Source organism: Thunnus thynnus, chromosome 12 (assembly GCF_963924715.1).
Source record: "Thunnus thynnus chromosome 12, fThuThy2.1, whole genome shotgun sequence".
NCBI classification, from domain to species: Eukaryota; Metazoa; Chordata; class Actinopteri; order Scombriformes; family Scombridae; genus Thunnus; species Thunnus thynnus.
Window position 1 is genome coordinate 28,237,960 of NC_089528.1, and position 12,580 is coordinate 28,250,539.

General features: G+C 39.3%; 1 protein-coding gene across 5 annotated transcripts in view; it reads left to right on the forward strand.

The window, feature by feature from the left end:
- The window catches only part of zmynd11 (zinc finger, MYND-type containing 11), a 34,280-nt gene that overhangs the window by 16,279 nt on the left and 5,421 nt on the right, over positions 1 to 12,580 (forward strand). For 3 of the 5 annotated variants that reach the window (XM_067606719.1, XM_067606716.1, XM_067606717.1), the window contains 11 exons: positions 2,604 to 2,765; positions 2,865 to 2,942; positions 4,416 to 4,508; positions 6,207 to 6,294; positions 7,879 to 7,934; positions 8,209 to 8,286; positions 8,946 to 9,064; positions 9,342 to 9,723; positions 10,939 to 11,013; positions 11,570 to 11,848; positions 11,942 to 12,127. In XM_067606719.1, coding sequence (XP_067462820.1) covers positions 2,604 to 2,765; positions 2,865 to 2,942; positions 4,416 to 4,508; positions 6,207 to 6,294; positions 7,879 to 7,934; positions 8,209 to 8,286; positions 8,946 to 9,064; positions 9,342 to 9,723; positions 10,939 to 11,013; positions 11,570 to 11,848; positions 11,942 to 12,127 — 1,596 coding nt within the window. The remainder of the gene's footprint in view (positions 1 to 2,603; positions 2,766 to 2,864; positions 2,943 to 4,415; positions 4,509 to 6,206; positions 6,295 to 7,878; positions 7,935 to 8,208; positions 8,287 to 8,945; positions 9,065 to 9,341; positions 9,724 to 10,938; positions 11,014 to 11,569; positions 11,849 to 11,941; positions 12,128 to 12,580) is intronic. The other 2 variants (XM_067606721.1, XM_067606718.1) reach the window with 1 other exon arrangement.

Here is a 12,580-nt window from a genome sequence, read left to right on the forward strand (position 1 = left end):
AAATATATATTTTTACTTGAAAAACGCCATAAACAATTCATAAAAATGGTTTACGGTTTAAATTTCCATCGATCGACAAATCAATCGACTATGTTCGTTTATACGAGCTGTCTGTAAAAGTTTTACTCAGTACTCGCATCCTGTAGGTGAGGTAGCTTGCAGGTCTAGATTATCCTTCAGAAGAACCCTCGATGAACCCTAGATTTCAGAGTGTGGAGTGCTTCCTGGCAGGCCTTGCTTCTGATCAGGGTCTTTGGTATTGCAGGGACTGGCAGAGTGAATGTCAGAGCTGTCTTCACTCCTTTTGTCCTCATGACTATTTATGGTTGTGCTCGGGCTCGTTTCGCCCCTTACACTTCCGACAGAGGCACAAAGTCGGTTTTAAATCTGCATTCGTGCCTTTTTAGACAACGGGACTTGCTCAGAAAGATCTATACCTGACTGTCTCTGCATTTATAAGGTGTATCAGATCCTGTATTTAAATAAAAAAACCCTCAACCTACAGTGCATAAACACATGGAGAAGACATCAAGTAAAGAAACTGAAGTGCTGTTTTTTTTATTGAGCTGCACTCACAGTCACGACTCTGCTGCTCTCCTCCTGAGCCGGTCCAGACTGTAAGTGGGAGGAGTTGGACGCTTGACAGGTTGATGAGGAGCTGAATTTCTAGCAGTTCTTCCCGTCTCTGTGCCCTTCACTTGAACCCCTTAATGAGACTTAGTAAAAAAAAAAAAAACTATTACAGCAACATGTGCGCATTAGGATAAAAGAAGGCATTCAGTAAGTTAAATCAAGTTGGCCCCACTCATATATAACTACAATATTCTCATATATAACTACAATACTCTCATATATAACTACAATACTCTCATATATAACTACAGTACTCTCATATATAACTACAATACTCTCATATATAACTACAGTACTCTCATATATAACTACAATACTCTCATATATAACTACAATACTCTCATATAAAACTACAATACTCTCATATATAACTACAATACTCTCATATAAAACTACAATACTCTCATATATAACTACAATACTCTCATATATAAACTACAATACTCTCATATATAACTACAATACTCTCATATATAACTACAGTACTCTCATATATAACTACAATACTCTCATATATAACTACAATACTCTCGTATATAAACTACAACACTCGTATATAACTACAATACTCTCGTATATAACTACAACACTCTCATATATAACTACAGTACTCTCGTATATAACTACTACACTCTTGTATATAACTACAGTATTCTCGTATATAACTACAGTACTCTCGTATATAACTACTACACTCTCGTATATAACTACAACACTCTCATATAACTACAGTACTCTCGTATATAACTACTACACTCTCGTATATAACTACAGTACTCTCGTATATAACTACTACACTCTCGTATATAACTACAGTACTCTCGTATATAACTACAGTACTCTCGTATATAACTACAGTACTCTCGTATATAAACTACAACACTCTCGTATATAAACTACAACACTCTCACACATATAAACTACAGTACTTTCGTATATAAACTACAGTTTATTGCCATTTTGCTCCCAGCAGCTTCACAGAGAAGCGAACAGGGGAGAGGATTTCTCATCCACTTTTTTCCCTCCCAGATCTTCACAGCTGGTTCACAGTTTGAACTAGTGACCTTCTGGCACAATGCTCTGAACCCGGTGCTCTCACCACCCGCTGTCACTAAGGCCAATGTGACTGTGTGTCTAAATGAGCTTTACAACAACAAAAAAAAAAAAAAAAAAAATCCCCTCAGTTTCTTCTCTTCCTGTTCTTACTGACATAATCAGATTAAGGAGGAAAGTTTAAAACATACATATATATATTTTGAATTTCTCCACAGACTGAAAGTTTTTAAAATGCGCATTTAGAGTGCTTCATGTAGAATTTTAATGAAGTAGTGTGTTTTGAAAGTGCACGAGCATGACTGTGTGTCAGGATCTGCTCTGAGACTGTTCAGTCACCCTAGCTGGAACATTTTTAACATGTACTTTCTGTTCAGTATCGGGAATTTCTTGGATGTGAATTGTGGAATTAGTGCATCCTCTGGCAGCTAGAACAGCAGGATACCAGCCAATCTTCTTTTTTTTTTAATTTAGCTTTTAAATTTAACCTTTTAACTTTTAATCATTGTCAGTGTCAGAAGCATCACATTGATCATTAAAAGCCACATAGAAATTCCAAATAAATTCATAATCACGGAAGTATTTAGAGCGAGTTTAAGAGTTTTCTTTTTAAAGTCAAAACAGCAGGAGGAGCGACTGTACGCCGTATTTGCAAGTCAAACACAGCCTCGGCGTTTAGATGTTTTCTATTTCACTGAGTTAAGTGGAGTGTGTGTGTGTGATCAAACCCGACACCTTCTGAACACCACTCTGTTGTAGAATCATCACAAATCTGTAAATCTGAGAGCTGGTTTTTAATCCACTGGTGGATGAAGAAGGTTTTTTTTTTTTTTTTTTTTTTACCTCCCCTGCTGTGGTTTGGCGGGTTGGAGGGGGGGGTCACCCTAACCGTGTGCTGTGCTGTGTTTTCCCGGTAGGAATGGGAGACAGAGAGCCACGACTGGTACTGCTTCGAGTGTCACCTACCGGGCGACGTGCTCACGTGCGACAACTGCTTCCGGGTTTATCACCTCAAATGTCTGTCGGAGGATAGCAAACCCAGAGACGGAGGGTCTCACTGGCAGTGTGTCGCCTGCAGGGTAGGTGGTCATCATACGTATTAAATTAATGTGTCTGTATGCAAGTGTTCTGATTACATGTGCTGCTATGGTTTTAAACTCTTCTTCATGTGCATGCAGGGCAGTAAAAAGAAGAACCTGAACAAACAGGAAATGAGTAAATACCTGCGCTTCATTATCCAGCGAATGAAGGAGAGGGTGAGAGCACACACACACACACACACACACACACACACACACACTTTCCTGAGCTACATTTCCTTATCTTACACGTGTATCAGCGAACATCCACCCTGCTGAAGTGTTGGGCTGCAACTAACCTCACCATCAGTTAACCTGCAGATTATTTTTCTCTATTTAGTTGTTTTGTCTATAAAATATCAGAAAATAGTGACAAATGCCTGTTTATAATTTCTTAAAGCACACGGTGACGTCTTCAGATGTCTTGTTTTGTCTGATTAGCAGTAAAATCTAAAGATATTCAGTAAAATATCATGTATGACAGAAAAGGTGTGAGGATGCACCTGGCAAATGTTTGGCATTTTCCTTTAAAAATGAAAAAACGATGATTGATTATTATCCAATTATCAAAATAGATTTTGATAATTATTTTCTGTCAGTTGACTAATTGATTAATCAACTAATCGTTGCAGCTCTACTGAAGTATCCTTTAAAAAGACACCAGCTGCTCACAGTTTTCAGACTGATCCTGACCTGTATGTAATAAAATAAAGATAAATATTTTTTTATATTTGCTGTTTTCTGCTCAGTTTTATTTCAGTTGGACTTCAGTTGGTTGATTCTGGGTCATTATGACTACCACTGGAGACATAAAAATTATTTTGAGTTACTCTTAAACTGCAGGAATCTAGATGAATTTTCCCCTTTTGCATGAAAACCAGCGATTCTCACACAGTGATTGTGAGTTCATATATCAGTTAGTTTTGCATCTGAGGACTTGTACTCTTGTAATTATGAGTAAAACTGTCTGCTGTGTTATTCTAAAGCTCTTAAAATGTCTAATCATGTTATAGGACTTGGACTGAGTCTTATTTTTACTAAAGAAGGGGTGTAGTTATACGTGCATCATGTAAGTGTAGGGCTATTAAAATAGAGCATCAATGGAAAGAGAAACGCCTGCACACTTACTCCAAGTGTGATTTTTGATCACCACTGCTCACAAAACAACTCTTTTTCTTTGGCTTGTAAGTGATAGTCGGCAGCACCAGTTTGTCGTGTCTCGGTGTTCCTGTCAGTCACATGACCACCCGTCCGCCCTCTCAGAGGCCAAAGGAGCATTTCTGAAATATCTCCATTGTTTTTCTTCAATAATAAAATAGATATTAACAGTAAATTTAAAATTTTGAACCAGTAACACTAACAATAACAACCCTCCTCCTCCATCTGCTTCCTCATCTCCTCCATCCCTCCTTCATTTTCTCACCTCGACTCTATAAAAGTGTTAAATCACATTATCCTCCTCTCGCTCTCGTCTCTCCTTTCTCTCTTTACAAAAGTGGTATCAAATCTCACCATTTACCCTCCATGTTGCCTCCATCTCTCTTTCTTTACTGCATCCCTTCCCTCTAACGCCCCCCCTCCTCCTCCTCCTCCCCCTCCTCCTTCCTCTCTAAAGAGACATTAAATCATTATCTCTCCTCTACGTTGCAGGCAGTGGACCTGAACAAGAAAGGCAAAGACACTAAACATCCCATGTACAAACGACTGATCCACACCGCGCTGGACGTCTCCAACATCCAGGAGGTAACAGTCATGCTGCGAAACTCTCCTTCTCATTTCATCTGCTCGTATTTTTCCCCCTTTTTTTTTTTCCTTTTCACATATTTTTTAATGTTTTTTGGTCTCCCTTACACACCCCCCCCCCTCCCCACACACACACACACACACACACACACACACACACACACTACACAAACATGTGGATCAACAGAATATTGTTTTCACACAGATAACGTCTCTTCTCACAGCATTCAGCACTCATTCATATTGTAATAACATAACACTGAGTGTACACTACACACCACTTCATATTTGATATATTAATGGGGTTTTTTTTGTTTATCTTAACACCATAAATCTTAGGCTGCACATGAGTGAGAGTTGAACCACATGGGAACAATAAACAAACAATCGTGCTTTAAAGCTAGTAAGGCCATCAAGATTAATTGACTGAGGCAGCAGCGTGAAATGTTAAGTAGAACAGCTGATGCTCATCGACTAAACATGTCGTAAAAAAACAAGTCAAGAACTTATGAAGATGCTTATCTTTTGTATTTTGTGTCTAAAAACATTTAGACTGGACAGAATCTAACTTGCATTTTTCATTTGCGCTCCAGTAACTCGAAGTAAAAGTTAAAGGAAACATGCAGTTCATGTCCTTTTATAATGTTGTTTCATTATAACAGCGTTCAGCTCGGCTCACATTAGTATTGATTTCCCTCATGTTGTTGAAGATCCCCTCCAGACATGTGTTAAGACTTATAAAAATACTCTGCTTTGAATAATAATTTTAATATGGTTTTCCACAAAAAAAAGTCCAGTTACCAAGAACTCGATTCTTGAAATGACATCAACTCTCTGTTAAATAATCCAGAATCTCTTGAGTATGTAAATAGTTTTTTATGTCAAAAGTTGAACTGCTGGACACAAGAAAAGTCCGTTCTCAGTGTTTGTTCGCTGGAGGCTTCATGTTTCCACATCACACTTATTTAAGTTGCATAATGAACCACAGTTGGCTCCAAACTAGTTTTGATGTCACAAATCCTGCTCGTAGCTTCACAATCTAAACACAGAGAAACTTTCCTCCTTCAGCAGATGAACATACATCATTCTGCACAGAGAAGTGCAAACATGCAAGTCAAATAATAATAAGCAAAACACAGTTTTGAGTGCAGAGGGACTTAAATGTTTGATAAAAACTGGTGTACAGAGTAGTTTTGGTTCTGAATCCAAAGGAGGTGAAGACAGAAAACGTTTGAGATGCAGCCGATCAGCCCAGAAGTGAAGAATCATTTACAGGTGATGCTGTAAATAATCAGGACAAATAAATCAGAAGTGGTTATCGAGGTAAATGTGAAAATATTCATATATCATTATTTATATTCTGGGTCTTATCTACCAGCTGTAGTTAATATGTGTGAGGTCAGCGGAGACTCAGCGGTGCTTCTCACACAGCCACCGCCAGACACACTGGAGCTCTGCCCAGACCTCCGTGTGTCTGTCTTTGTGTGTTAATAAGCACACTGCCCTCTCCTGGACTCCTCACATGTTGGTCAACACACACACACACACACACACACACACACACACACACACACACACACACACACACACACACACACACACACACACACACACAGAGCATGTGAATAGACTTCTTTGTATTTGTTCTGACACACTTTCTTTCTTTCTTTCTTTCTTTCTTTCTTTTGTCTCTGTCAGAATCTGTCTGAAGGAAAGTATAAGAGCTACGAGGAGTTCAAAGCAGACGTCCAGCTGATTGTTCACAACACCGCCATTTTGTACGGAGGTGAGTTCTGCAGGTTTGATCATGTTGTTGGTTATTTTACCGACATGACAGCAGGGTTTCGGTACCAAAATGATTTCTGTTTTGATATCATAGTTTAAGAAATATAAATATGTTCTACTTTTTTCATTTGACAAATGAAGCCAAACTTGTAAAAGTGAACGTAGTCTAAGCTGAAGTGGAAAAGATTAGACGATTAATCGATTAATTGACTGACAGAAAATTAATTGGCAACGATTTTGAAAATCATTTCAGTCATTTAATAAGGAAAAAAAAGCCAAATATTTACTTGTCGCAGTTTTTTTCTGTCATAAACGACAGTAAACTGAATATTTCTGGGTTTTTAATCGTTGATCAGACAAAACAAGACATTTAAAGTCGTCACTGTGAGCTCTAAGATGTGATAACGATGCATTTTTCTGATATTTTCTGACATTTTATAGACGAAACAATGAATCGAGAAAATAATCTGCAACTTAATCGATTAATTAAAACAATCGTTAGTTGTTAGTCTGAACTCAGCAGCTGCACAGAAACTTTGCTTAAATAAAATAAACTTGGCAAAATATTGAATTACATCAGAAACTATCTGATCAAAGACATTTGATGACAGTGTTCATGTGCATTTTTCAGTTTTGATACTCTAAACATTAAGTGGTATATTATAGATTTAGACTTTTATGGGATCATCAGAAGATTTGGTCAGTTTAGAACAGGATGTAGGAATTTTACAGCGTTTTCTTGATGAATTACGGTGCTGTGTGAGTGCAGAAGGTGCAGTGGAGATGACATTTATAGATGAAGCTGTAAATACAAGTTTTTATACCCAAAAACTGAATGAAAAGATGACTCCCGGTATTGAGAAGGTTGGCAGGAGATGAATTTTCCGACATGACGATGATCCCAGACGCACTTCAAAAAAAATCACAGTTTTTAAAGAAGAAAAAAGTGATGAAAACTACGATGTGGCCACGTCTGTCCCCCTGACCTGAATCCTGTAGATCACCTTCAGAGTGTTTTAAAGAAGGAAGGTAGAGCAACAAAAACCCTCCAGCAAAGATCAGCTAACAAGAATCATCAGTGAAGAATGAGAACATCTCTCCTGGTATCATCCGTGTCCTGGAGGATCAGCAGGAATAAGATAAAAGACTCACTAATGAAGGGTGTGCTGACTTAAGGTTGCAGATTCTTCTTAATTATTGACCTTTCATTAGAGTTTAATTAGTCAAACATTGGCTTAAATCTTCTTGGGTATTGTTTAAAAAAAACCAAATAAAATGGTATGAAATGGGAAGGAGGATGACTTATTGAAGAGCTCTGACTTGTTTATGGAAAGTTTTGTAAAATATCAGTGAATCTCGTTGTTTATATGCATCATTTGAAGTCGTTTTGGGCCACATCAGCGCTAGTCATTTCACCTCCACATCTGGAAAAAACAAGGATGTATCAATAAATCACAGTTATTCTCAGAAACAGAGAGAGAGATAGGAAGTGATGGCAGAGATGTTGTTGTTCATTCGTTACGATCAATGGACGACTTTTCTTGCTGACTTCTGTGTTTTTTGTTTTTTTTTTAATACGTTGCAGTTCACAGCGACCAGGCGGAGATCGCACGGTTGCTCTTCAGTGACACGTGTCATGAGGTACCACAAGCTTTTAATCTCACACTTCTCATCACTCTGGACTTTGTGTTTCATGTAAAATAAACGATAAGCTTGTTAACCTTTTGTTACGTAAAGGAACGGACAGATAAACACCACAGACGTTGCTTTTAGGTCATAGAAACCTGGAGGAGATATTAGATTGTTCTTTGTTGAAGCAACAGACATGATATGAGACTCTTATCTTCAGAGTTTTCAACAGCTTCCGCATGTTAAACTCGTCTCTCTGTCTCTTTCCTCTCGTTTTGTCTCCCAGCTGAACGAGTTGTTGTTGTGTAAGAACTGTTTCTACCTGTCCAACGCCCGGCCCGAGAACTGGTTCTGTTACCCCTGTGTGAGTACAACCAAACCTGCTCCGCCAGGCTTGTCTGAACCAAACCAAACAGAACAGATTCACAAACACAACAGCATTTATGTTTATACAAGGTGAACTGTCATATTAAACTTTGTTCTGCTTGTTAAAGGGGACGTATTTGTGATTTTCTGTTCTTATAACGTCATATGTCATCGTTAAACATGGTCAAAGTACCAAAACTTGAGGTCATCATATGTAAAAAATGTCCACTGAAAGTCAAAAGCCAGAGCCTCATTCCTGCTCTGAATGCTGAAAACTTTACATTTCAAGTAAGAAACAAGAAAAAGAAGTAAAATCCGGCTACTACAGTTTGTTTACGTAGCCTTCAGAGCTTCCTGAAGCTGCCAGTCAGAAGAGAATAGTCTCATCTGAAGTTAAAACCGCCTGTTTCAGACAGAGGCTGAAATGTGCGGCTGCATAAAGAGCCAGTATGAGATAAATAAGAAGTTTTTAACTTTTAAATCATGCAAAGATATTCAAGTGAAGCTCCAGAATATAAATACAGGTCTGGAAATGTGTATGACACGTCCTCCCCTTTTAACGGGCAAGAAAATCTCCACTGAGCCGTGTCTTTGGTCGTGTGTGTGTGTGTGTGTTTGTGTGTGTGTGTGTGTGTGTGTGTGTGTGTTATCATGCAGAGCCCCAGCCATGACTTAGTCTGGGCCAAGATGAAAGGCTTCGGCTACTGGCCGGCCAAAGTTCTTCAGAGGGAGGACAACCAGGTGGACGTACGCTTCTTTGGACACCAACACCAGAGGTTAGCACAGCTGGAAGACATCACAGCTTCTCTGTTCTGTTTGATCAGTCCTGGTAGGATATCAACAGCTCCGGTCGAGACCGCAGATGTCCTGGTTTCTACATAAAATCTATGTTTTCTTTTAATAATTTATTGTTCTTTAAAACGCCCAACATGAGTCACAGCTCTCCCAGCAGAATGCAGCTTATATAAATCAACTTTATGCTGCTTAAACCAGTTTAGGAACAAATCAAGCTAAATTATTGACATATTATTAAACTGACTGACTCGCCCCCAGAGCGTGGATCCCCTCAGACAACATCCAGGACATCAAGGTGAGCGTCCAGCAGCGGCAGGTGAAGCGCAGCAACGGTTGGAAGAAAGCCTGCGAGGAGCTGGAGGTCTACCAGCGCTTCCTGAGGGAGGGACGCTTCTGGAAAACCAAGATGGACGACGGCAGCCAGCCTCAACATCATCATCATCATCAACAACAGAGCCAGAGCCAGCGGCAGCAACAACAACAGCAGCAGCAGCAGCAACAGCAGCAGCAGCAACAGCAGCAGCTGGAGGAGGAGAGCAGCAGCAGCAGCGGCGGCGGCGGCGGGAGGACGGACAGGCTGGAGCGGACGGACGAAGCCGAGTCCAGCATCTCCTCCACCAGCAACGAACAGGTCCGACATGTAAGTAGGGAGTCGCATCCGTCTTTGGCTGCTTCTTAAATTATTCCTATGTTTTTTTTTTATTGTATGAGAGACAACATATGAAACTGAACTTCACTGATACCTGCAGCAGACTGTTGGTCTCTAATGTTTAACAGGACGAGTAGATGAGGAGACGTTACTCGTCTTTATTACATTTTGGAAGTTTGAAATTTGTCAAAACTGTAAAAAAAAAGTGTCTGCTCTTCATTTAATCACTTCATCTGTGTGTGTAGTTCCGTCTTTTTTCAGTACAATCAGCATTTAAAATAATAAAAAAAGAGCCATAAATCCTGCTCCAGTTGATTTTATGTTGTAGTTTAATGTTTTTACTTTGCTTTAAGTATTTTATGTGTATTTTATTGTCTTGTGTGCTGTAACTTACTTTATACTGAAGTGTTTTTTTCCATCTCTACATGTTTTATGTGTTACATGTTCTTGTGCTGCAGAGATAGTCCACTGTGGTGGACAAACAAGTTTTATTTAATTTTATTTGAAGTGATTAAAAACTAAATGAGTGATTTAAAAAGAGCAACATAAAGACTAAATAAACAGATAAACACATTTATTTAATGCTTGTTTAAAACAAGACAAACTGAAACACTGTAGAGATAAATATAACAAACAGTGCCATCTGGTGGCCACATTATTAACAGTCAGTACTGTTAGTGAGCACTTTTTGTTTAAACATTAAATTAACATCATCATGATTATTATATCTGAGGACCAAAGGAGGAAAAAGGGTTTGAAGGAGAATTTTAGTACCTGGATAAAGTGATATTCATGCTGTTTAATCTGAGCAGCAGTTATCAGTCGTCTTTAATCTCTTTAAAATAACAACTAAACTAACCAGGAAGGAGAATAAGAAATTGGGATAATTAAAATATATGTTAAATATTGATAAAAGCAGCATTGTGTTAAATTCTGCTGCTTTCATTTGGCTGAAGAATAAATTTAAATGTTCCTGAAGGATTTTTCTTTTGACTGTTTCTTTCAGATGGACTGTAGACGACACAGTGACTGAACACTGAACCACGTCTCTCTGATATACAGATAGATGGTTAATAGCTTTTATAACTGTAGCTTCAAGGTTCCTCTCTGAGTATAACAAGTGATTTTCTCCCAGTGCTTTTACAGAGAGTCAAGATATTCAACATATTTAAGTCTTTTCTGTAATGTTTTGTTTTCTCTTCTCAGCTCAAAGGCAGCCAGGAGCCAAAGGCGAAGAAAAGCCGCCGCACTCAACTGGTGGAGCTCAAAGAAGAAGCCAGTGTAAGCTGGTTGTCATTTAAAATAACCTCCAACCATCAGACGGAGGCAACGCAGACGATATTCAGCAGCAGCAGGACGCAGTTATTGTCTGTTTTTGTTAGAGCCCCGTTAATAAATCATCTAAGATGATATTATAGCTTGTTTCAGGTATAACATATAAGCAAGAAGGAAGATTTGTACAGTTATAGATATTTTTTTTTACGTAGTTACTTATCAAAAAATGTTTGATTTCTTTTAAACTCTCAAAATATTAAAGGACATTTAAAAAGTTGAGCATCTTTCAGACTAAAATCTGAGTCTTTAGAGGATTTGTGATAATAAAAAGATAAAATAGCGACAAGGTTACACTCAGAGTGTAGTGAATTATCAAGGAAATGTTATAAAAAGTACCCGTTAATATCTGAAGCTAAGGTCGGTCTTATAAGTGTGTCGTCTACCGATCAGTGCTTCTATCACGCATTGTCTGAAAACACGTCCTCTCCATCCTCCCCTCCCCTCTCCTCTCCTCTCCTCTCCTCTCCTCTCCTCTCCTCTCCTCTCCTCTCCTCTCCACCAGGACCCGGAGCCGGAGATGGAGGCGGTCAGCTCCAGCCAGGAGATCCCGGTGTCCTCGGCGCCCCAGCAGCCCGAGAAGCTGTCGGTGTCCACGCAGACCAAGAAGGCCAACGGAGGGTCGCCGCGCACGCTTCACCGCGGCACCCAGACCAACACCGACGGTGCCTGCCAGAACATGTGCCACGAGAAGTACACCAAGGTCTTCAACGACGTCAAGGAGATGATGAAGGCCGACAACAAGAGGGAGACGGAGCGAGTCGTCCGGGAGGCTCTGGAGAAGGTGCGTTCGATGAACGAGAAGCTGGGGACGGATAAACTTAAAGCTCCGCTAATCAAGCATCTTTTTAATCATCGATCTTCTTCGTCCCTTCAGCTCCGTGCGGAGATGGAGGAGGAGAAACGCCAGGCGGTGAGCAAAGCGGTGTCCGGAGCTCAGGCTGAGATGGAGAGGAAGTGTAAGCAGGTGAAGGAGAAGTGTAAAGAGGAGCTGGTGGAGGAGGTGAAGAAGCTGGTGGCTCAACACAAACAGCTCATCTCCCAGACCAAGAAGAAGCAGTGGGTGAGTACCGGAGCGATGAAATATGAGTTTTAGATTTGATTTAGTGTCAGCAAAACTACGACTTATATCAGTTAAAATGTCTACATGTTGATTTAAGGCACCAAAAGTTGCACTGAAACGACTTCCTGCCACATAATAATAACAGTGTGTTAACTAAATCAAACAGACTTTAAATTGTTTTAGTCTTATATCTTGTTGATCTTGTCTTTTAATTTGGATGTTTTTTTAATAATTATATCTTGTTTCGAGAGATAAAACCTGAATTAAGAGTGACTATTATGTCATATTTATATCTTCCCAGATAAAACAGCTGTTTTATGCACATGTACCCTCATTAAAATGATGGAAACAAGGTTTTAATGGAGTAACAGTTGAACAGTTCTGCATTAGGAAAATACAGCCTGAATCACAGGTTTCATAAAATATTTTGTATAATTTCCCAGATAACATAGT